This window comes from Anabrus simplex, chromosome 6 (assembly GCF_040414725.1).
Source record: "Anabrus simplex isolate iqAnaSimp1 chromosome 6, ASM4041472v1, whole genome shotgun sequence".
NCBI lineage: Eukaryota > Metazoa > Arthropoda > Insecta > Orthoptera > Tettigoniidae > Anabrus > Anabrus simplex.
Window position 1 is genome coordinate 158,423,747 of NC_090270.1, and position 25,504 is coordinate 158,449,250.

The 25,504-nt window shown below is 38.8% G+C and overlaps 1 protein-coding gene across 1 annotated transcript in view; it reads left to right on the forward strand.

The window, feature by feature from the left end:
• Positions 1-25,504, forward strand: part of LOC136876242 (glutathione synthetase) — a 226,809-nt gene that overhangs the window by 75,987 nt on the left and 125,318 nt on the right. Inside the window, exon 4 of the mRNA XM_067150023.2 lies at positions 19,569-19,644. Coding sequence (XP_067006124.1) covers positions 19,569-19,644 — 76 coding nt within the window. The remainder of the gene's footprint in view (positions 1-19,568; positions 19,645-25,504) is intronic.

The following is a 25,504-nucleotide window of genomic DNA, read 5'->3' on the forward strand; positions in this document are numbered from 1 at the left end:
ATCAGCACCACTTCCTTCCCGTACGGTGCGTCAGTTGTAGTTCTCTTATACAGTGTCACTGGTTGTAGTTATCTTCCTTCTCGTTCCTTTACAATTACCTTTACAATGTCCCCGGTTGCCGCCGTATGATCAACCTTTATAGACATCAACATCCCCCTCCTCTCAGAAGATACGTCTGGATTGGTGCTTGCCCACCAATCATGAGTGATCTCTAGTCAAGACCAAGCCCTGAACTACTTCTTCCTCCCAAGACAATAACAAACTCTGGGGTATATTCCATGAGTCACCAAACTTTCCTAATACAACAACAAGCTCATCTCATCAGGCTGGGATATATACATGACTCATGAATTTCCCGACACAAGTACATCACAACAAACACTGGGGTAGCCATATGACTCAACCAAATTACCAGAGTTATTAAAGCAATGTTTTCCCACTCGTGCAAAACAAATTACTCATACCTACATATGTGGATATCCTCCAGCTTACCAATATAAATGGCAAAATATACAAATGAAATACTGATGATGATGATGATGATGATGATGATGATAATAATAATAATAATAATAATAATAATAATAATAATAATAATAATAATAATAATAATAATAATAATAAAAATCGAATACTGACAATAATATCTCTAACTTCTACATATAATTCGGGGGTGTGATATATGTACTATCACAGGACACCAACACCCCGATAAAAACACCACCAGAGAACATCAATCCCCACACAATAAAGGAAGTCTACCAAGCTGTGAACAAATTTAAAAACTACAAAGCGCCAGGAGAAGATCAGACCTTTGCGGAAATCTGGAAATAAAGTCAAAGAAATATTAATCTATATTTATTCCACCAAAAATGGACCAAAATATGAGAGTTACAACATGTAATCTGGAAATATGCAGGAACATCAGCAAAAGTTGCCCTCCATCAGCAACTTGTCTCTATCTGGATGAAAGAAGAACTACCAGAACACTGGACAACAGCCCTCATTCACCCAGTACACAAAAAAGGAGATAAAACCGTCCCTAATAACTACAGGGGAATCTCGCTCCTAGACATAACATACAAAATATTTTCAATAATCATCCTTAATAGGATAAGTTTACAACTTGAGAAAGAACTAGGAGAATATCAAGGAAGTTTCAGACGCTGGAGGAGTTGTCCTGATCAGATGATGAGTCTTAAGTTGATAATGGATTATAACAGGAGATGAAAAAGAGATATGGTGATAACATTTGTAGATTTCAAGAAAGCTAATGATTGCATCCATAGAGAATCTCTGTTTACACTTTTAAGACACCTTGGGCTACACCCCAAATTAATAAGCGTGATAAAATTGACTCTCACCAACACCAAATCAAAAGTGAAGTTTAGGGGTGAAACACCAGAGACATTCGAAATTAAAACTGGACTACGGCAGGGAGATGGGCTCTCACCACTGTTATTTAATTGTGCTGTAGAAATGGTAAGGAGGGATTGGTTTAGGAAATGTCTCCCTAAAATAAAGATTTGTCGAAAAATCAAAACAAATTGTCTGGGTTTCGCTGATGATTTAGCATTACTAGCAGTGGACATAAAAGTAGCAAAAACCCAGATATCAGAACTTCAAAACATTGCAAATAAAATTGGCCTCAAAATATCATTTGAAAAACATTAAGCCCCATAAACCAACACAACTAAAAGAAGTTACCATAAATGGTAATAATATCAAAGTAGTAACTCAGTTTAAATATCTTGGAGAAGTAATAACACATAACCTAAATGAAAAAAATCTCAATCCAAACAAGAACAAATAGATAGCTAAAGCACAAAAATTAACATGGGATATATACAAAAAGAAATGTCTATCAATAAATACAAAAATTAAACACTACAACACAGTTATAAAACCAGAAGCTATATATGGAGCAGAAACCCTTTTTTACCTGAATAAACAATCAAAGACTGACAGACTTCAGAAAATTGAAAGGAGGATTGGAAGAACCTGCATCAACAAAAAATACCAGAAAGATGGACATTGGCGGTTAATACCTAACAAAGTCGTGTACAAAGAGCTAGAACCCATTACCGATACTATGCGTAAGAGGAGACTGGGATTCTTTGGACATATCATGAGGATACAGGATTTGAGACTTCTGAAACAACTAGTACAACACAATCTCGTCTCAAAAAATACCACAACAGGATATAAATGGATCAGAGAAGTAAGAGAGGATTTGAAGGAAATAGGCCTTACAACAGAAGACACCACAAATAAGACAAAATTGAATACAAAACTCAAGAATACAAACCTCCGCTTTACCCTTACACAAAACAAACCAACAACACACATATTTTCAACTGAGGAAAGGGCACGAAGATCGGAGCATCTGAAGAAGTACTGGGAGGACTGCAAAGCCCGAACAATCCCTTCAAAGAGATCTGAACGACAGACTGACTAAAGTGATCCTATGTGGTCATAAAAGAAAATAAGATTTTCATCAGAGAGAGAGGAAAGGAAAAAATTAAACATGAAATCCCAAAAATAACATCGCCCCTAATAAGAGAACAATAAGTGAATTAAGTGAACTGAAAACAATAAGTTAATAAGTGGAAAACAAGGGCCTGTCTACTTGACTTAAAAAATTAAAATTAAATAAAAGGTTTTAAACATTGGGATTAACCATTACTAAACCACCCTTTTGGTGAGTGAGATTTCACAGGAAGATGAATTCTAGTCCATTGAATTGATTACAGGGGCTCAAATAATTTCCAAGTGACATGAAAACACATAGAAAACCAGATGAAACCAAAATATGATAGGTTGAAAGGAGCAGAGAAATGTTTTGCAGGATCAAAATTTATGAACAGTCATAAGTTACACAACCAATTTGTGAAAAAATCAAACAGGGCCTCACCTACTTCAAGAAAAAGAAAAACATTCACATAGCAACGGATACACACGTAAGTAAGCCAACAACCAATCACAGACCAAGTCCACAACAACATGAAATAAACAGAGAATCAAGCCCACCCAAGGCTTTAAGTGCTAGGAAAAAAACAAGAGTTAAAGAAGGTTTACAAGATCAAATAAATTAAAGGAAACATGAATTTTTATGCCCCTGCAGAACCTCGTGTAGGTTATAAATCACAAATATACAAAAATAAGATTGAAAATTGACATCATCAGTTGTAGACTCCGACTGGTGAAAAATGATAGTTAGAAAATTCACATTTCCAGTTTTGAAGAAATAACATGTCCATCAATTTTGCATATGCGTTGAATAAATCTCATGACAATTAGTTGTTACATTTAAATATTATTAAACGTTCAATAGCCACCATGTGAAGAAGGTTAATTCAAAAACACAGATCACACGCATTTACTTTTAGTTAATTTCCCAAACACATTTTCATTCTTAAAGTCTCAGAAGATAAATTTGAACCACTTACGTGTGCAAATCCAATGTTCAGCCATGATGAGACAGATTGTCGAAATACTTAGAGAAGAATTGGTTTTCCCAGGTCATCATTAAATGGAATAATAATAATTATATTATTTACCATTAAATGGATACAACTTACTAGTAGGACAATGTCAGATAAATTAGGGTTTAAAATCCACCTTTCAAGACCCTCATCCTGGGTCTATATCCCAATGAGACTCGGGCATCTGGAGAGACTACGAGACTCGTCCACACACCATGGCTACTTCAGACAAAAGGCCACTTACATCATAGCTGTCTCGCTCACGAGCGACGAGGCTGCGCTGCCATTGGTCAAAGAGTCGTAGTAGGAGGGGCGACCTGTTTTAGATAGCAACCACCTGGTTAGATGGTGTACGAAGCAACCGGTTCAACTAATACAAATATGCAAGCATCCTGGGAGTTGCTATGAGTTCACAATTAGAAATATAACTAAAGTGAGATGAGGATCTCCAATATCACATTGTAGTACAGGAGACTCCTTCAATGATAAGAATTTTTTACGGCATTGCCAGTTCAAAATAGTTTTCCGGGGAAGGGTATAAGCACGTTACACCATAACCTATTAAGCTCTCTAGAATTTTTGAGAAGGTATTTTCTGTAAAGTATCTTTCTAGAAGCCTGGCCAGGCACGTGTATAAGGAGGCGATCTTGACGGTAGAGAAGAATTATTGCTCAGTAGAGTTATGAGTTAACAGGTTATACTTGTCACCAAGTGTTGTGACATGCTGTTAAGCAGTCATCTGTTTCAACCGTGTTTTAAGGTTGCAATCTCCATGTGCAGTGATAAGCAATTGTTAAAATGGTGGCTTTGTTGATGTGTGTATTTTGCTAGTGACAACAGTGATTAAGGTTATGTGTATGTATAATTTGTAAATAGATGTGAATAAATATAACTGTACCAACTGACAGCATTTCGTGTGCATCCTTGTGGATATGTTAACTGGCGGCCGTGACAAGGGCGTAAACATTCAGGAGTAAATACAAGTGTAAGTGTGTAGTAGATCTAAATGCAAGTGATACTAGAGAAACAACTGAAGGACAAACTCTTCACGAGGAATCTCCCGATGAACGGGAAGAAAAAAATGCTACAGACGTGGCTATGGGAAGATCTCATGGAAAAAGGAGATGATCCCAAAAAGGTTTTCATCAAACTCGACGAAGATTCAGAGACAGAAGAAGAGATAAATATAACCAAAATGTGTTCTAACCTAATGAACATGATGCAAGCACTAAATAACAAAATTTCAGATGTAAATGACACAATTACAGGCGTCAATACCGGCCTAACAGGACAGATTGCAGATCAAATTTCGAAAGTAAATAACAAAATTTCAGACGTAAATGTCAAACTTTCAGGTGAAATTTCTCAAGTTAACTCAGTTTTAACCGGACAGATAGCACAAGTTAATGCAGCAGATATCGGACATCAGGTCAAAACTGGGACAGGTTGACCAGATTGATAGTAGAGTAAGCCAGCTGGAATGGGATATCTTGGACCTCAAGGACGAGGTGGAAATCCAGGTATACCGGGCGAGTTGGCCGTGCGCGTAGAGGCGCGCGGCTGTGAGTTTGCATCCGGGAGATAGTAGGTTCGAATCCCACTATCGGCAGCCCTGAAGATGGTTTTCTGTGGTTTCCCATTTTCACACCAGGCAAATGCTGGGGCTGTACCTTAATTAAGGCCACGGCCGCTTCCTTCCAACTCCTAGGCCTTTCCTATCCCATCGTCACCATAAGACCTATCTGTGTCGGTGCGACGTAAAGCCACTAGCAAAAAAAAAAAAAAAAAGAAATCCAGGTTTATAGCATAAAGCAACAGGTTGAGGGGAAGATTTGTAACATTGAGGGAAATTTTGAAAGCCGTATATCTACCGTCGAGGGAAATCTTGGGAGCTGTATTTCTGCTGTTGAAGAAAGGTTAGAAAACCGGTTTTCGACCATCAAGGGAGATATGCAGAATATAAGGGAAAACAATCTTCACGCAGTAGAAGATAGATTAACACACAGGACGTATCACCACATCTCTAACCCCCTCAAACCTGACCGGCAGTACTGCACACCTAGACCCGAAGGTGATTATAGAGAGCCTTCCAGAATACCACGGGCGACTGGAGGAGAACCCTGCTAGCTTCGTTGAGGGATCGGTCAGCCTATTAGAAAGGACTAATTTACCAGAGGACATTTTCGTGCAACTCATCACATTGCAATTAAAGGGGCACAATTAAAGGGTGGAATAACTTCAAGGGTTTAAATCTAAACTGGACGGACTTCAAGGGGGAATTCCTCGCTATGTTTAATTCCGAAGGGGTGAAGAGCTCCATGAAAAGGAAGCTCTTGACTGAGGCACAACCAACTGGCATGAAAGCTAGCGCCTTTGTCCTGTAGAAGTACCAACTATTCAAGTGTCTGCACCCGGAAGGAAGCGAAAACAAGATCTTACCCGGTATTACAGAGCTATTACACGATAAGATTCGAACCCTAGTGAAAGTTTCACAACCCAGATCCTTTGATCTACGCAGAATCATCGCCCAGCAGGAGGAGAAACACAAGAGCAAAGCTACAGAAGAGACCAGTGCAGTTAGGAAGTGATACCAGTGTGGAAGAGCGGGACACCTGAAGAACAAGTGCCCAGCCTTGACGTCGGAAAACAAGGTCTGGCCCATTCTGGATTGAGGGGGGGGTATGGGACCAAAAACAGGGATGCGCCTCGAGACCTGGCAGATAAGCAGCCCTAGTCAAGTAGGAGAGGGATTGGTCAGATAGTGAGTACAATAGGCCAGCCCTGCCCAGCTATCACCTTAAGGATTGGCAACGAGAAATTTTCAGCCATACTCAACAGCCAAGCAAGCCATTCATTTGTCAACAGGACTATTGCCAGGTTACTACCACCTTTGAAGTCTCACCACCTCAGAAGGGTAGTGGGAGCAGTGGACGGACTAACCTATTCAATTCAAGGACAGACAAACCTGACTGCCAAATGCATGAAGATGCCTATTGTAATTGATGTTGCACTGATTCAGAACCTGATACCTGACATCCACGAAACTAGTACACTGGCATAGCAGGGAGAGAGGTGACTCTCTCACGTGACATGTCCCAGGTGTCCCCTGTCTGTCGAAAGAGGTGATTAAAAGGGGCAACTGAGGGATGATTGTATTAGAACCATTAAACTACTTCTGATTAGGAACACCATGGGTCACTTTTACTTGCACGTAGTACCACTATGTTAGGTACCAAATAGGTTTGTGATTAGTAGCATCAGAGTGCATTGCCGGCTTCTACAGTACCTGTTTTTAGTACCACTTTAGGAGCGACACCATGGGTGAGCGACACCGTGGTTCTGGCCTGCCTATGATTAGTACCCACTATATGAGGAACACTGCGGGATAGTGCGGGCCCCTGTTGTTAGTACACGTATGTGATGAACACCGTAGGTTTGTGTTGCCTGTAAATGGCGCCGCAATATGCAAAACATCATAGATCTATATTCCATGTGCGAATTTCATTACCTGCGAGTAGTACCATACTGTGTGGAATTCTGCGAGTCTACGCTACTTTTGATTAGTACCGCAACATGACAAATACCATGGTTCTACTTTCCTAGTGATAAGTACCATTATGAGGGGCCGATGAATTGGATTTTGGATCCCTTTAGACTAAAAGCATCATCAATTCAGTATCATGCTATAGACGCAGTCCCTTGGTCAGTAATATTATTGTTTCACGTCAGTTTCTGTGAATTACATAAAATCAGCTTCATGGTCCGTATCGCACCTCAATAGATTCACAATTAAGTATTTATTTATTTTCCACCTAGTCGATACAATGATTGCTTAAGGCAATTTTTAATGGTCAAAAGTGGTACATGTTTCGTATATTATCAACATCTTCAGCCACATAACACTGTTTAGATGAAAAATATATAAAATTGACAAAGTAATGCTTTAGAGGAAGTGTCCTTAAAATTAAGATTGACAAGATTAAAACAAACAAATAACTCAAGAGAAAATATATAAATTATTTCTACAATAGAAAGCAGTCGTCAAGGAAACACTTGTACAATATTCCATAGAGAAATTGTCCTAATAAATATTCTTTTCTTAATAATTCATGAAAAAAGATCAATTTATAAATTAAAAATTATACGAGAAGAAATCCTGATATCACAGTGCGGCTCTTATTATTAATGTAGGAATTAGTTATATTTTCATCTACATTAATAATAAGAGCCGCACTGTGATATCAGGATTTCTTCATTTCTATAATTACTTATAAATTGTATAATTTTTAATTTATAAATTGATCTTTTTTCATGAGTTATTAAGAAAAGAATATTTATTAGGACAATTTCTCTATGGAATATTGTACAAGTGTTTCCTTGACGACTGCTTTCTATTGTAGAAATAATTTATATATTTTCTCTTGAGTTATTTGTTTGTTTTAATCTTGTCAATCTTATGTTAATTTTAAGGACACTTCCTCTAAAGCATTACTTTGTCAATTTTATATATTTTTCATCTAAACAGTGTTATGTGGCTGAAGATGTTGATAATATACGAAACATGTACCACTTTTGACCATTAAAACTTGCCTTAAGCAATCATTGTATCGACTAGGTGGAAAATAAATAAATACTTAATTGTGAGTTTCTGTGAATGCGAGACATTGCGGGTCGGATCCACTGATTGTTTTAAATTCATATCCATCCATTCATTCTTTGTCCTCATGTTTTGAATTCTGGTCAGTGGAGGATTTTGGACTTTTAATTTGTCATTCCATTTCGTCTCATTTTGTACCATTAGGGGCCAGTGACCTAAATGTTGGGCCCCTTTAAACAACAAGCAGCATCATCATCATCATACCTGGCATCTTAATAGGTCATGACTTTCTGGTGGAATACAAGGTTATCCTAGACTATGCCGCTCATGAAGTCTTTTTGGGAAATGACAGACGTCTGAGGGTTGCCTGTCACAACTGAAATCTCCAGACTCGCAAGGATACGGAAGTCGACATAGACCTGGGAGATATCTAGTTAACGCATCTTCGACAGAGTGAGGAAGAGGAGCTGAGACACACCTTAAAGGACTTTCCGGAAGGCATCACCAATAAAATAGAACGGACTACCATGGTAATACACACCATTGAATGCAGCGCTTGCTCACCCATCAAGCAACGTCCGTATACAATCAACCTGGATAAGCGCAATATCGTAATCCAAAAGATTCAAGAGATGGAAAGGCAAGGTCTCATCGAACCCTCTACATCCTGTTGGGCTTAACCTATCGTCCTACCGAAGTAGAAGCTTGGGGAGTATCGACTGTGTGTGGACTTCCGCAGGTTGAACGAGAAGACCATTAGTGATGCCTACCCCATGCCTGACCTAAAAGACTCGCTGAAACAAGTAAGTGGGTCTAGGATTTTCAGCACGGCGGATCTCGACTCCAGATACTGGTAAGTGGAGATGGAGGAATGTTTTAGACCACTGACTGCCTTTATGACACAGAGAGGAGTGTACCAGTTTGCAGTGATGACCTTTGGATTGAAGAATGCTCTTGCCACCTTCATACGACTGATGAAGAAGGTATTATCAGGATATGTTGGAGATTTTTGCCAAGTGTATCTCGACATTTTAATTCACTGATGGTTATGAATTTCATGTTTTTGGTCCGTATTGAACTGAGAATAATATATAAGTAATAATAATAACAACGTAAACGTTTCCACCTTTTCAATACTAAAATATATTCACAAAATTATAAATTACACGGTACTAGTTTCGACCCATCTAGGGGTCATCATCAGCCGTATTGGAGCAAAGATCATTTTTGGCGAAATCATAAGAAAATGTTATTTTAAAGAATAACAAGTGTTCACGGCTGATGATGACCCCTAGATGGGTCGAAACTAGTACCGTGTAATTTATAATTTTGTGAATATATTTTAGTATTGAAAAGGTGGAAACGTTTACGTTGTTATTATTATTATTACTTATATATTATTTTAATTCACAGCAAAAATTTTCAAGAACACCTTGTACATCTGAGAAAAGTGCTGGAATCTCTGAAGATTCATGGACTGACTTGCCAACTGGAGAAGTGCCACTTCACCCAGTCCCACGTAGAATATCTTGGCCACGTCCTAACCTCTGTAGGCTTAGAAAGGCAACCAGAGAAGAATCGAGCTATTGAAGAAGTGAACACCCGTGGTCCAAGCAACGTGTATGTCAGTTCCTTGGCTTGTGTTGATGGTATAGCAGCTTCGTGCCACACTTTGAAGAGAAGGCAGTGCCACTCGCTGATCTACTCCATAACAATCGCTCGTTCTGATGGACCAGCAAGAAAGAGGCAGCATTCCAGGGTATTAAGGGTGCGATATGCAATGCTCATGGTCTAGCCCATTCCGACCCTCAACAGAAGATGTGCCCGCAGACGGACGCCAGCGACTCCGGCTTAGTGTTATTCCAGGAGAGAAGGGACATAATCGAGTATGCCAGCAGGAAGCTATCTCCCACCGAACAACGCTACTGCACTACCGAGAAGGAAGCCTTAGCCGTGGTGCGGGACATGGGCAAATTCAGAGGCTACTTGGAGGGAAGGAAGTTCCAGTTCTATACTACTAACGCCACTCTCAAATGGTTAAACTCGGTCTCTGGCTCAAAATCAAAATTGATGCGATTGATTCTGCTAATCGCAGAATTAGATTTCGATTTCGATGTGTATCACGTCCCAGGACCGACAAACGTAGGAGCAGACAGCTTATCTAGGCACCAGGCAATGGAACCTGAAGCTAGGAGCACCCACGAAAACACCAGAGTGAGCCTAAGGAACCTGTCCTTATGACCATCAAGAAGGAACTTGATCTGGGAGTGATCAAACAGTGGCAGGAACAAGACAAGCCCTGTAGGAGTAGGACACAGTGGATTAGGAGGCAGAACACCAATAGTAGACATGTTCCGAGAGAATTCAAGATGTGCTACAAGAAATGCCGGGTTGACGGAGGACTCTTGATGTACAGGTCGCACCTCTCCGACACGCCTGCAGTAGTGGTGATACCCAGACAGCACACGAGGGACATCCTCGAAGTTCCACGACAGCACTGAAACCGGACATCCAGGTGGCGAAGAGACATATCAGTCTCCAACGAAGATTCTTCTGGTTTAACATGCGGAAAGACATCCTGGACTACGTGAAGGGGTGTTACTTCTGTGCCTGCACCAAGGTGAGCAACAGTAAGGCAGATTCCAGCCAACGAGGAAGACGGCTGCAACGTCCGTGGGAGGTCATAGCCCTTGACTTGATGGGTCTTTACCCTAGAATACCATGGGGTAAAACAGGACTCCTAGTAATCACTGATCTCTTCACAAGATGGATTGAGGCCTTTCCGATACCTGAAGACACGACGGGACGCATCACCAGCCTTCTACAAGACAAGGTATTCAACCGCTACGGTTATTCACGGTGCATTCTGTCAGACAACGGGAGTCGGTTCACGTCGAGGAAGTGGCAGAAAATGATGACAGAATGGATGTGGAGCACTGGACCACCCCTATCTACAACCCAAGGGCCAATCCAACAGAACGACGAAGCCAGGAGCTGTAAAGGATGCTACGGAAATTCGTCCACCACCCACTTCGGGTCAAGATGATGCAGCTGTTTCCCTGGCAGAGTGGCTGCAGCAGCAGCAGCAGTAGGACATCAAGGAGAAGCAAGCTTTGGCCAAGAAGAGATATCTTACCCAGGCCTAGGCGCAAGATGTCGAAGAGACCCAGATTTTCCTACCAGGCCAACAAGTACTGCGACGTAACCGCCCAGTCAGTAATAAGATTGGAGGGTTTCACGCAGGTCTTGCACCTAAGTGGGTTGCTCCCATCGAGGAGGATAAGCAACTGGGCCATGGGGTCTACCCACTAAAGACCAACCCTCCTGTCAAGTTCCACGCATCGGAGTTGTGGTGAGTCACCCGATTGCTGCACGTACAAAGTAAGCCTGGAGGAGAGGCTACTAATGACACAGCACCATCTGGTCATCACGACGAGAATGCATCAGCTATCATTGTGGAAGAGGCTGGCAGCGTGGCAACCCCGACCCCCAACACGGCTCAAGCTGGTCAAGAGGAGGAGAGCACATCCAGCGACATCGAGGAAGAAAGAAGATAGAATCTACATCCAAGGCAAAGTAGACTGTGGAAATTGTTTCAAGTTATAGGGAGGGATATTGACGCACTTTCAATATTACAAGATATTAGAATCATTCCGTATTGACGGTTTTCACTTTACAATGGCGAAAAATGAGGGTATCATATATTCCGTCATTAGACCGAGCAAACAAATTCAGACATGTTTCGGCTCGCTTGAGCCATCTTCAGTGAAAAAAATTAGGGGGGGGGGGGTTGGAATAATTTACGTAGTATAAGTTGAAAAAATGCTAAAAAACATAATGTAAGAGTGAACAAAAAAACAAAAAAGAGCTTAGACGGAAAGCAAAATTAGCACAAATATACAATATTTACAACAATATGCAGAGCAAAAAACTTACTGCAACAAAATTCAGTGAAACAGGTGTTAATTTGAAATAATAATTGATACTAAAAACTGCGTTAACCTAAGAAACAAGGGAATGAGAAAACAAATGATGCAGATGGAAACAAATAATAAACTGATATAATTTGAAAACGATATTCTCTCACCCATGGGTAAATAATGCTAGTATCGAGCTCGAATTATTATTATTATTATTATTATTATTATTATTATTATTATTATTATTATTATTATTATTATTATTATTATTATTATTATTATAATAATAATAATAATAATAATAATATCATATGTACATACGATACAGTGACATTGTTTGTGAGGTTATGTCATGAAATATGCACTGTATATACACTTTTATATCGGTTCAATTAATGTAAGTACCTATATATAATTTATTCTTACCTGTATATATAATTTATAATCCACTACAAAATTGTGGAACACAATGTAACTTCCAGAATGGTACTGGGTAGACGAGAACAATGGAGAATATTCTGTATACTTGTACCACTTAGTGCAATTAATTACACAATTACCCCAAGTGACAGCACAAATGCTCTGACCATACATAAAATGGTACAGATCAGAGTTATGGAAATGTGCGAATCCAAACAAATATCAAATGAGAAAAGTGAACAAGTACTCACCATTTAATAAACCGGTGACACCAGAGGGGTGGATTAAATGGAGACCTGGTCATTTTGAAATATTTACCAATTAAAAAAAAACACAACCTCTTACTTGGAAACAAACGAGAGATTTAATTATAGACCATAAGAAACTTACAGAATAATTAAAATAATCCTCGCTGGAAATAAACCCAAGAAACTTACTGCTCGAAGATTTTTTTTTAAAAACCTACGGTCGACCGTTTCATTAGAAATTAATTGAATAAATTAATGAATTAATAAATAAATGAATGAATAAATAAATATATAAATAAATAAATAAATAAAGACTATACGCCATATTGAAATACTTCTTCCACCGTTAGATATTCTTTAAATACCGATATATTTCACACCAAGTTTCATATTACCATCACATACCGGTACCTTGTTAAATTCGGAAACAATGTTCACTTAATTGCCTTTTTCTTTTTTTAAAGATCATAAATGTTATTTGGAGTACATCCCAAGGAGTTCCTACAAATGATGATGATAATAATAATAATAATAATAATAATAATAATAATAATAATCATCAGGTCCGCAGCACGGGGTACGAAAACGTGCCAACAGGGAGAGAAAAATGCCAGGAACAATTGAAGGAAAACAGGTTAAACCATACACAATACTAATTTCATAACAGGAACATCAATTCATTTCCATCAACAATCAGAATCCCCAACAACATCAGCATTCGCATAGCAACAAAAACACAACTAGGTCAGTTAAGGGAAAGGACCAATCACAGGCTGCCAATTAACAACAGGCAAAAACACATTAAGAGACAAAAGAAAAACAGGACACCGAAATACCACTAAATACTAAGCAGATAAATAATAAAATTTAATTAAGAAGACCGAAATGAAGTTAAAATGGAAATGGAATGCAAACGTAAACCCCAAACCCTTGTAGCAACTCGCTTGGCTAGTAACCTTGCCAAAACATTACGTTAACCCCTACCTATCAGGCCTAGAATGCCACAACCAAACATTAAGTATTGAATTTACAATTTCCAAGAATAAGAATTAACATTAATTTACAGTAGACACAAGTCCCTAGTGAACAAAGCTAGTTGACATACAATCTTTTTATTTTTTATTTTTTTTTTAACTGGAAAAAATGTTCGAAAACCACAAGGCTAAAATAATGAATTTAGATGATGCAAAGCTTCATTATGTCCTGGTGCACACTTCACGTTTTGAAATATTCAGTTCACCACACGGAATCAGTAAAAGGAGAGTAGGTAAAACACTTACATTGCACCAGCTTGCTGTAGTTGAGAAGTAGCTCCAGCCTCGTATGCTTACTTACGTATGGCAGAGGAAATCCTTAAAGGTACACAAAATGTCCAAGCAAGAAAGATGAAATTATAATGAAATTTAAAGGAAACCTTCAAAGTTCACAAGGGTATAAGGCCTATCAAAGTAACTTCAGCCTGGGTGCATGTTAATACACAATCCATCCCGCCAGGCAGAGAAGCACGCTGCCCTTCCATCTCGTTGACTCTCAGAATGATAATGGCAACTACCCAGGAGCCTCCAGTCAGTCCACAGCCACAATGATGACTTGCGCATACACGCTCAGTGGAGGGGGAGCGAGTGGCGAGGTAGTTCATACCGACGACACTAGAATGCAGGAGAATACAGGAAAGGGCACCATCTGGGCATACACCACAGATGGGCATCTTAATAACCTTTTAAGCCGGTGGAAGTTTCTGTTTTCAAGTATTGAAAACCATGGTATCTGTGACCATGAATTATTTCATGAATAACATAGCGGCAAACCACTTTACAGACACGGATTTCAATAGCCATGTAGCCAGTACTAAAATATTTACGGAGAGGGTATAAATTATTACGCCGGTAATACACTGTATCTGTGTATTAAGCACTCTAGAATTTTTGAGAAGGTATTTTTTGTAATATATCTTTCTAGAAGCCTGGCCTGGCACTTATTTATTTATTTATTTATTTATTTATTTATTTATTTATTTATTTATTTATTTATTTATGGTGAAGTTAGGGCTCTTGGCCCTCTCTTACACTTAACCACATTATGTGGCTTAATACTGAATCCAAACTTAATATTCAAACTTAACACAGTATATATAATATAATAGTCATATAACTTAATATAGTCTAAAACTAAAAGATTACATCCTAAGTCTAAAATTAGAAAAATAAATTCAATATTATCTACTCTAGGTGGAAATCATAAAATATAACAGTAATTTATGTAAACTTTTGGGAACTATTTACTCCAGACATTCACTCACACATTCACACATAACTACATGATACAGCCTACGTATTCAAGAGGAAATCTTTAGACTGTTTTTTGAAGGTAATTAATGAGGAACAATTTCTAATTTCGGGGGGTAATGCATTCCATATTCTAGCGCCCGACACAAGGAAAGAATTACTGAAGGCAGATGTATGATGTGGAGGTATTGTAATTGTTGACCCAGATCGCGTGACACGGTCATGAAAGGAGGATAGAAAACGGAAATTACTGGAGAGATATTCAGGTATATTTTCAGTCAAGAGTCGATAGATAAGGGTTGATACATGGTGATTCCTTTGCTGCTCTACTTTTAACCAAGAAAGTTGTGCATAAAAAGGGGATACATGCGAGGCAAAATTCAATGAAAAAAGAAATCTAATGCAGGAGTTTAAAGCTCTCTGCAATTTCCTAGTTTGTTCACTGGTAGCATTCAGCAACACAACATCACAATAGTTAAAAATTGGAAGTATCAATGTTTGAACCAGTTTTATTTTTAAGTTGAGAGGTAATACGGTCTGGTGAATCTTAAGGGGATGAAGTGATGAGTGAACTTTCCTGCATACGTTAGTGACATGCTCATCCCAGTTTAAAGTTTCATTTATAGTGACTCCAAGGCTTTTTACCGATTTACAGAATGGGATAGCAACGCCATTTAGTTGAATGACTGGAATTTGTAGACTGTGTAGATGGGCAAGCAGTTTTCTCTTCCCTAGTATGATAGCTTGTGTTTTCGTTGGGTTGATGGAGAGAGAATTCTCAGCTGCATAACAGCTGATCTGCTCTAAGTTTTGGTTCATATTTTCAATAGCTGCATTTATGTCATTCACTTTTGTGTGGCAGTAAATTTGAAGGTCGTCGGCATAGAGATGGTAGTTGCAGTTTTTCAACTTAGAAGAGATGTCATTCAAATATAAAATAAATAACAGGGGGCCGAGTATAGAACCTTGTGGCACACCATTAACTTTGTACTTCCACTCCGTTTTCTTATCATTCATGACAACACACTGATGTCGGTTATGGAGCTAGGAAGCGAACAATTTGAGAGCAGCGTGGCTAAGATGGAAGGAATGCAATTTCGCTATTAATATGTCTGTACTGATAGTGTCAAAAGCACTGCTGAAGTCTAGGAGAATGAGGACGGTCACTTTACGTTCGTCCATTGCTTTTCTTACGTCATCCGTAACTTTTAGAAGAGCAGTAGATGTACTATGTCCTTTTTTAAATCCAGATTGCAGGTGATCAAGTAACGAATGGTGCATCAAATATTGGAGCAGTTGTTCCTGCATGAGTTTTTCTAAGACTTTCGAAAGTGGAGAAAGTATACAGACAGGTCGATAGTCAGATGGAGAATTTGCTAGAGATTTTTTTGGTACTGGGAAAATTAAGGCATCCTTCCAAACAGTTGGGAAGTAGCCTTCCAAAAGACATGAGTTACATATGTAGGTTAAAATTGGCAGTACTACATCTATCAAGGTAACGACGAAGGATATCGGGATGTCGTCCACTCCGATTGCTTGCGATTTGATTGATGTTAGTTTTCTTCTTACATCGTTTTCATTTACTTTACGAAATTTGAACAAAGGCCGTTGTGGTAATGGAGTAGATTGAAGAGAATTTATTGTTGTTTGTATAATATGAGGGTGGATATTAACTATTTCTCTAGTAAAGTGGGCATTTAATTCATCTGGATTTATGTCATGCGTATTGGAGTTTGTAGTTTGCCTCCCAATACCTACGGATCTGAGTTGTTTCCAGGTACTTTTTGTGTTCAAGTTACTGGCTAATTGTTGGAAGTACGCATATTTTTTGTTTCTGATTATTTGTTTAACTTTATTTCTAAGCACATGGTACTATTCAAAATCTTCAGTTGATAATGTCTGTTTGTAACATCTGTGTAGTGCATCTCGTTCAGCCATTGTGGACTTAATGTCATTTGATAACCATGGAGCAGCTTTGCGAGTCTCCCTAGCAGTACGTTTAGGTATGTGTTTGTTATACAAACCCAACAATAATGTGTTAAACCTCTTTACTTTTTCGTCATTGTCAGTCAAGTGCAGTATTTCGTCCCACAGGCAGAGATTAGCATCTTGTATCAATTGTTGAGGTTTCAACTTTTTCATGTCTCTATAGGTTATCCACTTTGGCTTTGTTTTGGGAACTTATAAAGAATAAGCTAAATATATGAGATCGTGGTATGATATACCAGGTACAGAAGTTTGTCCGTGTTTTAGTATTTTCTGAGGATTGTTTGTGATAAGTAAATCTATTAGAGTGTGTGAGGATCCATTAGCCGTGTGCACGTGGTGAGTGGGGTTAAGTGGCAACACTGACATGTTACAAGAGGCAAATATGTTCTGTAAACGATTTGCTTCAACGGAGTCTATTTAACAGGTTTGTGTTAAAGTCGCCAAATATGAGTACATGTTCGTAGGTAGGTACGAGTCTTAGTAAATTTTCTTCAAAGTCAGTGAAGTTTCCTGCTTTTGGTGGTTTGTAAACAACTCCAATCAGTACTTTAGTCTTATCAACAGGTAGTTCTCCAAACATATATTCAGTTAAGGTGTCAGTAGATAATGTCGAAGTTTATATAATCTTCCCCGTTAAATTGTTTTTGTAATATAGAGTTACTCCTCCTCCATGGCGCTTTGGTCTATTGTGAAAAACTTCATTAAATCCTTCTATATTTACCGAGTCCTTCATCCAACTCTCTAAGGAGGCGATCTTGACAGTAGAGAAGAGTTATTGTTCAGTAGAGTTATGAGTTAACAGGTTATACTTGTGACCATGTGTTGTGACTTGCTTTTAAGCAGTCATCAGTTTCAACTGTATTTTAAGGTTGCAGCTTCCATGTGCAGTGATAGGCAATTGTTAAAATGGTGGCTTTGTTGATGTGTGTATTTTGCTAGTGACAACAGTGATTAAGGTTATGTGTGTGTTTAATTTGTAAATAGATGTGAATAAATAACTGTACCAGCTGACAGCATTTTGTGTGCGTCTTTGTGGATACGTTAACTATAACACAGAAAAATCAAAGCACTTCACACCAATCTTGACTAGAAACTTGGAACATCAGGTGCATTCTGTGTTGCATGAAAAAGATTATCTTCAGTGCAGAAAGATGGACACAATGAACAATGGAGCACATGCTGCATAGTTTGTTCTTTGCCTCAGACGCATTTGATGTTGCTAGCGTCGATATAGCCCCATCAGACAGATCAATTAAAGTAACAAAATTGCTATAGCCCATACCAGAAGAAATAGTGCTCTGTGGGCGGGGGCCCAGTTTCGATTCCCGGTACTGCCAGGAATTTAAAACTAGCAGGAGGGCTGGTATGTGGTTGAAATGGTACATGCAGCTCACCTCCAATGGGGGTGTGCCTGAAAAGAGTTGCGCCACCTCGGGATGAGGACACGAGTTTACTTATAAGAAATGTGTAATAAAAAGATAAGGTTTTGAAGTTATTAACTTTTTTATCTAAATACTATCACACCAAATGCACAATTTACGTATTACATTTGTTATTTTTAGAATCTCTCGTTTGTTTGATGATATCTAGAAATGTTTGTATATTTGACTAACACTCGAGTCATTTGAAGGAAGGTAGAAAAATGAATGGAAACGCACAATAGAATAACACATTGGCAGATCAGAGGGAGCAATAGAAAGAGGAGACGAGAGCAAACATGAAAAGAAGATATCTTGATATCTTGTAACTATTGCTATTTACAAATAGATTTTAAGAAATTGTGCACACTCAGCACACTTCAGAACACCATAATGAGTCCGTGCGGTAACCAATTTAAAAGATTTAGGTCTCGTCATGGCCTAAGAGGAAATGGAACTGAGATTGATAAGATAGCCTATCTATGCAAAGACAGCAGTGCATTAAGACCTGCCTGGTAGCCATGATGGATTGTTAAAGCATCAAATCTTTATGGTCTGACACTGTGTTTAGCTGATTCGAGACCCGTTGTTGGGAAAAAAATAATCACCATCAGAATGTTGGCCGACAGGGTAGGAGAGGTAGTGGTATACAATTTCTAATCACTAGATTGCACACCAAAGCCTGGATTCAATTACAAACCTTTCTACACTATTCATATGGAGTGAGGGTATATGATGCTGTTGATGGTGATTTGTCTGTTGGATGGGGACACTAAGCATTGGGGAGGCCCCTTAGTGTTATTGAACACAAGTAAGGTATGTGCTGACACTGGGTTTCACCCACTCCCTATCTCATTATCACCATCATCTCATATCCAGATATTCAGGTTGCCTGTGGGCATCAAATAAAAAGACCTGTACCAGGCAGGCTGAACATGTCACATGACACTTCTGGTACTAAAAGCCAGATACTAAGTGAAAAGGGAATGAATGAATGAATGAATGAATGAATGAATGAATAAGAAGGTTGCCCTTGTTCTGTGTTTTCATGTTCGTTCCTGTCTCCTCTTTCTGTTGCTCCCTCTTCCCTCACTGGCCTATCGTGCTTATCATATTTTATATTTTGTTTATATATTTCCATATATGACTTGATTTATCACTTGTTTGTACCTTTCCATTGACTAACACTTACGTTTTCCACTGCAGCACAATTGAAGTGGATGAATTCACTGGAAGTTTGTTCAAAATCTACATGACTGTTCAAAGCGAAGGAATTACACAAGTAAGTTCTAATGGAAAGTGAATTCATATATCAGATCACATGTCTCTTGTTAATCGGTGATCGCTAGATATCTAACATAAAAAGAGTTATGATTTCTAAAGTAGGTTTTTTTCATTTTTAAATTTTTAAATGAGTGATGGTAGCTAATCAAATGAAAAACTTACTCTGGAGATCCTGTAGCTAGTTGAGGATGCCCACATGTCAGTGCATCATTGTCTCCTTAGTGTTGTATATTATTTAAATATACTGATCCTGCTGTTTATGATAGACAAGTTGTATGGAGCTTGCCTGCTAAGTGTTATACCATAGCATATAGAAAAGAGAAAGTGTGATGTTTCAAATAGTACATGTGTTACTTGGCAAGGCTTCTCTCCCTGATTAAGATGTGCGAAGTTGAAGGAGTGAAGTTCAGCTTCGTACATACAGCTTCATTACACACATCTCTGCAGTAATTATGACAAAGATGCATGTTGAAAGAACAGTGATTTGAACAAAGCAGTAACAAGAAAGCATGACCTAACAAAAAAGACCTCTAAATACATTGAAGCTCTGTTACAAAGCCTTTAAATGTCCATGTGTTACATAAGAAATGGGATTTTACATACATATATTCATACTATACTATTCAAGCCTCATGGAAAGGGTGTCGTGTACCATTTGTGTGAGCCCTATGGAATATGTGTCAAATAATATATGTACTATTGGTGTATAGTAGGGAGGTGATACAGGTTGGAGAAGGATATATGTAGTTCATAATAATTATATGCCTTGCTCTTCTCACGGTTCACTGCTCTAATCTGCTGGGACTGGTAGGTTACAGCGAAAATTTAAATGCATATGTTAGGGTATGATGGCCTGAGACACAGGTATCTCGTGCAATGCCATAAACTTATAAATAAATGAAGGAATGTATAGCAGGATAATTACATTATAAGAAATCAGTTGGACTTCAAATAAAATTGGCTCATGTTTATTAAATTTAACAAAATAGATAGTGGGTGGGTAAATAACCATCATCATGAAAACAAAAGGATTGCATATGTCTGTGTAGAATGTTATTCATTGTCATACCAACAGTTGATACGGTTAAAATCAACTATGCAACTAGCATTATGACATTCAAATTTCACTCTTGACCAACCACTTTACGTCATATAAATTCCAAAAGTTCAGAATAGAACGAACATTACAAAGATGTCATCACAATATGAAATCAGTATTAAAGTTATACAATTGTCAAAACTTCATCTGAAGAATTTAATGTCTTATATATGCAGTTTCTGGTTACATTTATTTATTTATTTATTTATATATTTATTTATTTATTTATTCCAATATTGCGCATAAGATCCGTTATCTATCTTTCTTTAATTGCTCTTTGCAGAACATAATCATAAAAAGATACAAGAAAACAGGTTTAATTAACTTCTAGAATATGAAAGAAATTTTGACCAAATATAAACAAATGATGGCATGGTTACAACACAAAGACAAACACAACATTTACCAGCGCTGTCTCGTAGAATGGAATATGCTAGAAAGAACACATATGCATACACAAAAAAATGAATGAATAATGTTAATGGCATATAGATCTGAAAAGGAAAATAAATAAAGCAAGAATATGTGTACATGCAGAACATAAATTAGTACACTGTAGACAGACATGAAATTCTCCTCCTAGGATGGAAGATACACTTTCCATTTTACACAACAAATAATAATACAGTTGAACTTTGTTTTAACGATTTCGGTTTCAGCCTTTCTTAATACGACAGCTTTATTGTACCAGGAAATACATGTACTTCATGCTCAGAGCATGAGACTGCCGCAAGGTGTGTACGGTATGCTATCTTGGAGCAGATACAGAGAGTGAGAAGTTTGAACTTGAAATAATGTTCATAATCCTTTAGAAGTTTTCTTTTATTGAAAGGAAAGCAATTTTAACATCACCTCAGTACAGCCAGAGTAATTGAGTATGAGATCCCCTCATACAGTTGAATGCGATGTCAGTATCGAACCCTGGTCCTCCTCGTCCAGCTGCCAGAACCATGAAAACCTGTGGGAATCAACATCTATATCATCTGATGGCCAGGCAGGCATCAGTTTTTGGAAATGAGAGAAAGTCTCTCATAGTGCATTGGCACTGCTGGTGGCTTCAAGTAGCCTATGCAGTGGCCTCCACAATGTGCACTAGCCATGCATCTTGGTGGGTGTGCTAAGTACCAACTGATGAGCCCAACTTAGCACATAGGGGCGAAACGCAGGCAACCAAGAATGAGTTAGCTGGAAAATTTATAATGTCTAGGTTGCACTCACTCGAGTCAGTGAGGTGAGAGCACACTCATACTTTTACTATGACTGAGTGCTAAAGTGCACTTTGTGATTTATGTTCACTAGTCCCACAAAGGGCGTAAAGAAATGTCTTAAATGTCGCCATTGATGCTTTCATGGCCCGTACTCACAGACATGATACTTATAGGCTTCTGGGCTTATGCCGTGTCAAGAAATAAGGTGAAATTCTTTACGTTTTGCAGAGAACTGTGCTCTGCATCATCAGAAGAAAATCTCGACTGTCCAGGAGAAAGGCTTCTTAGACAATGACTTTTTAAAATTTAGACGTTATAATAGAAGTGGAAATGGCACTTTCATTCATCACCAGATGGCCCCCGGACGTGGCACAGTGCTAGCGTTCAAAGAGGAAGCTGACCGAACTATCAGAATCAGTCTACAAGGGTCACATAACATGTGTACGTAACATGACATTGACAGGTGTAAGACATAGTCAGAAGCCTGGAATGAAACATGTGGCGATGAGGAACATACGAATTTGGAAAACACCGAGACGAATAACCATAGTGAAGGGACAGGGAAGGGAACTATCTACGTAAATCCTTAATGGCTGGCAACCAGTTATTAATTGATAGCCAGTGTCCCTGTTGAAATTGTTAGGATTTCTACGTATTTCCACAGCTTCCCATATAATCCTGGACCTGTAGTGTCTCGTGTTGGTAAGAGCTTGAGCATTTTGTAACATGACATTATGACCCGACGATAGAGCATGCTCAGCTATTGCCGATTTGTCTGGTTGGTTGAGACGAATATTATGTTCATGTTCCTTGATACGGGTACCAATGGATCGACATGTTTGGCCAATGTATACCTTACCGCATGTACAGGGAATTTTGCATACCCCAGGATGTAAAAGTGGGGACAATTTGTCTTTGGTTTTACCCAGACTGTGAGCAGTTTTAGTGGTGGTGCCACTCGAGTCAGTGAGGTGAGCGCACATGAGTCACTCGTACTTTTACTATGACTGAGTGCTAAAGTGCACTTTGTGATTTATGTTCACTAGTCCCACAAAGGGTGTAAAGAAATGTCTTAAATGTTGCCATTGATGCTTTCATGGCCCGTACTTATAGACATGATACTTTATAGGTTTTTGGGCTTATGCCGTGCCATGAAATAAGGTTTTCATATTGTGTTGTGTCATGAGAATGCCTTGTTTTTGTGTTGGATGATGGCGAGAATCTTAAATGTTTGTAGAGTTTTGAGGATACAATAGATCTTAATGTATTACACTAATAGTATGTACAAGAATTCAGAGAGTTTATTCCTGATGGAACACTGCTGCTACCGAAGATCAATTATTTACAACTTTTTACAACACTTACTTCGACTGTCTGCTTGAAGTTAAAATGTACATGGGTTGATTTTTTTTTTTTTTTGGCAACTTTTTAAAATTTAGATTCATAGCATACTTATAACATTAGACATTTTTACAGACCTTCGAAGTAATCACCACCAGTGTGTAGCACTCATTCCCGGTAATGTGGAAGCCGTTGGATGCTGTTGAGAGCGTCTGATCTTTTGAGTTTGTGTATGGAGCAGTCGGTAGCCTGGAGAACGCCATTCACCGTGCGGAAGCGGACCCCTCGAAGTGATGCTTTTATTTTAGGGAGGAGATCGTAGTCACAGGGGCTGAGATATGAAGAATAAGGAGGATGGTAAAGCACTTCCCAGCCCAAGCGATTGAACAATGTCCTCATTTTCTTCTTAGAGATGCTACCAGATTCGTTTGAAACAATGCACAATAATACTCTGCATTAACGGTGCGTTCTTGGGAAACGGTATGTTTTATGATAACACCATCCCAGTCGTAGGCAACGATCAGCATGGCCTTCACATTGGCTTCGGTCAGCCAAACCGTTGACGCCACTCGTTTTGTTGGCGTTTCAGCTGCAGTTCTTAAGCTCTGCCCCAGGTTTTGTTAATAGTGATTATCCAGCGTAGGAAGGTCTCGCCTTCACGTTTGTAGTGAACGATCTGCATCATATCGCAGCCATTTTTTAAAATGTTGGGTCAAATCATGTGGAACCCATGTGGAGGAAATTTTCTGCATTCTCTGCTGCTTCAGGATTTGCAGCACAGTCGAAGGCACTAGCCCCTGTATCATTGGCCAGTTCACCAATTGTGATGTTCCCCTCTCCCAGCACTAACGCATTCACATTCTGCACAGTGTCATTACTTTCTGCAGGTTGACCAGGCTGCAGTATGACTCATGTTTTGTCGTCCGTCTTTGAAGGCCTTGACCCACCGCGCTACAATATGGTAAGGTAATGCACTTTCACCACAAGCCTCTTGCAGATCTTCATAACACTGCCTTGCATTGCGACCTCTAGCACATTCAACTTTCATCCAGCTCCTCTAATCTTGCTTCAAAATCATTACAGCTGTACTCCACGAGCGCGTGCGAGGGAGAGTTCATTTATGCTGAGGGAGGGTGTTATCTAAGCTACCTCAGGTATACATTATATTGCCTGGCCATGTTTCACAGCATTGTTACAGCAGTTGCCACTATTAAAAAATCAACTCATGTATTATTTGTGAAGTTAGTCCCGTACACGATGTTTCAGTGTGAAAGTAATACAAAGTTATTTTACTTGAATAGTATCACTGTTCAAGTATTACACAGTTCACAAAATAAATAAAACAAAGACTATTATGACATAGTTTAGTTCATGGAAAGAATAAATTAATTTTACATGGAGACTATCATTGCACAGTTTTTGTCTTGTAGTAAAGAAAGTGAAATTGTTTCACCCAAAGACCATAACACAGTTCATTTTGTAAAATAAGTAAAGCAGGGTTACTTCACAGAATACAAGTATTTACACAGTTCAGGACGTAAAGTTCTTTCACACGACGATTCGTATAATACAGTTTATGAACAACCTAAGTGTTTGAAACACAGTCTATTCTTGGAGAAATATTAAGTTCAAAGACTATTGAGTATATGAGTTACCTAAGTGTTCACTGCACAGCCGGAACTCCAAGTTTGACAAACTAGGTTATAATCACTTCAAAAATGTTGAAGTATAGTAGCTAATTTATTTGGAATATTTTAAAGTACCTTAATCACTGCTGACATGTCCGGCTCCATGGCTGGCCTTTGGTCACAGGGGTCCCGGGTTCGATTCCCAGCAGGGTCGGGAATTTTAACCATAATTGGTTAATCCCCTGACATGGGGACTGGGTGTATGTGTCGTCTTCATCATTATTTCATCCTCATCGTGTTACGCATGTCACCTGCAGGCATCAAATCAAAAGACCTGCACCTGGTGAGCCAAAGTCCTCAGACACATCCTGGCAGTAAAAGCCATACATTTCATTTACTGCTCACATGGCTCAGTCCGTTTGCACATAGAAATTTAAAGTATTTATTTTCACCAACTTTGAAGATCTCCACTCACTTAGCCATCTCAGCACACCGACGTTCATCAGCAGTCAACCACGCGGGTCTGACTGTGAAATAAGACTATATTTGTGTCCCGTTCTCACATCTCTTTTATACTGGAGT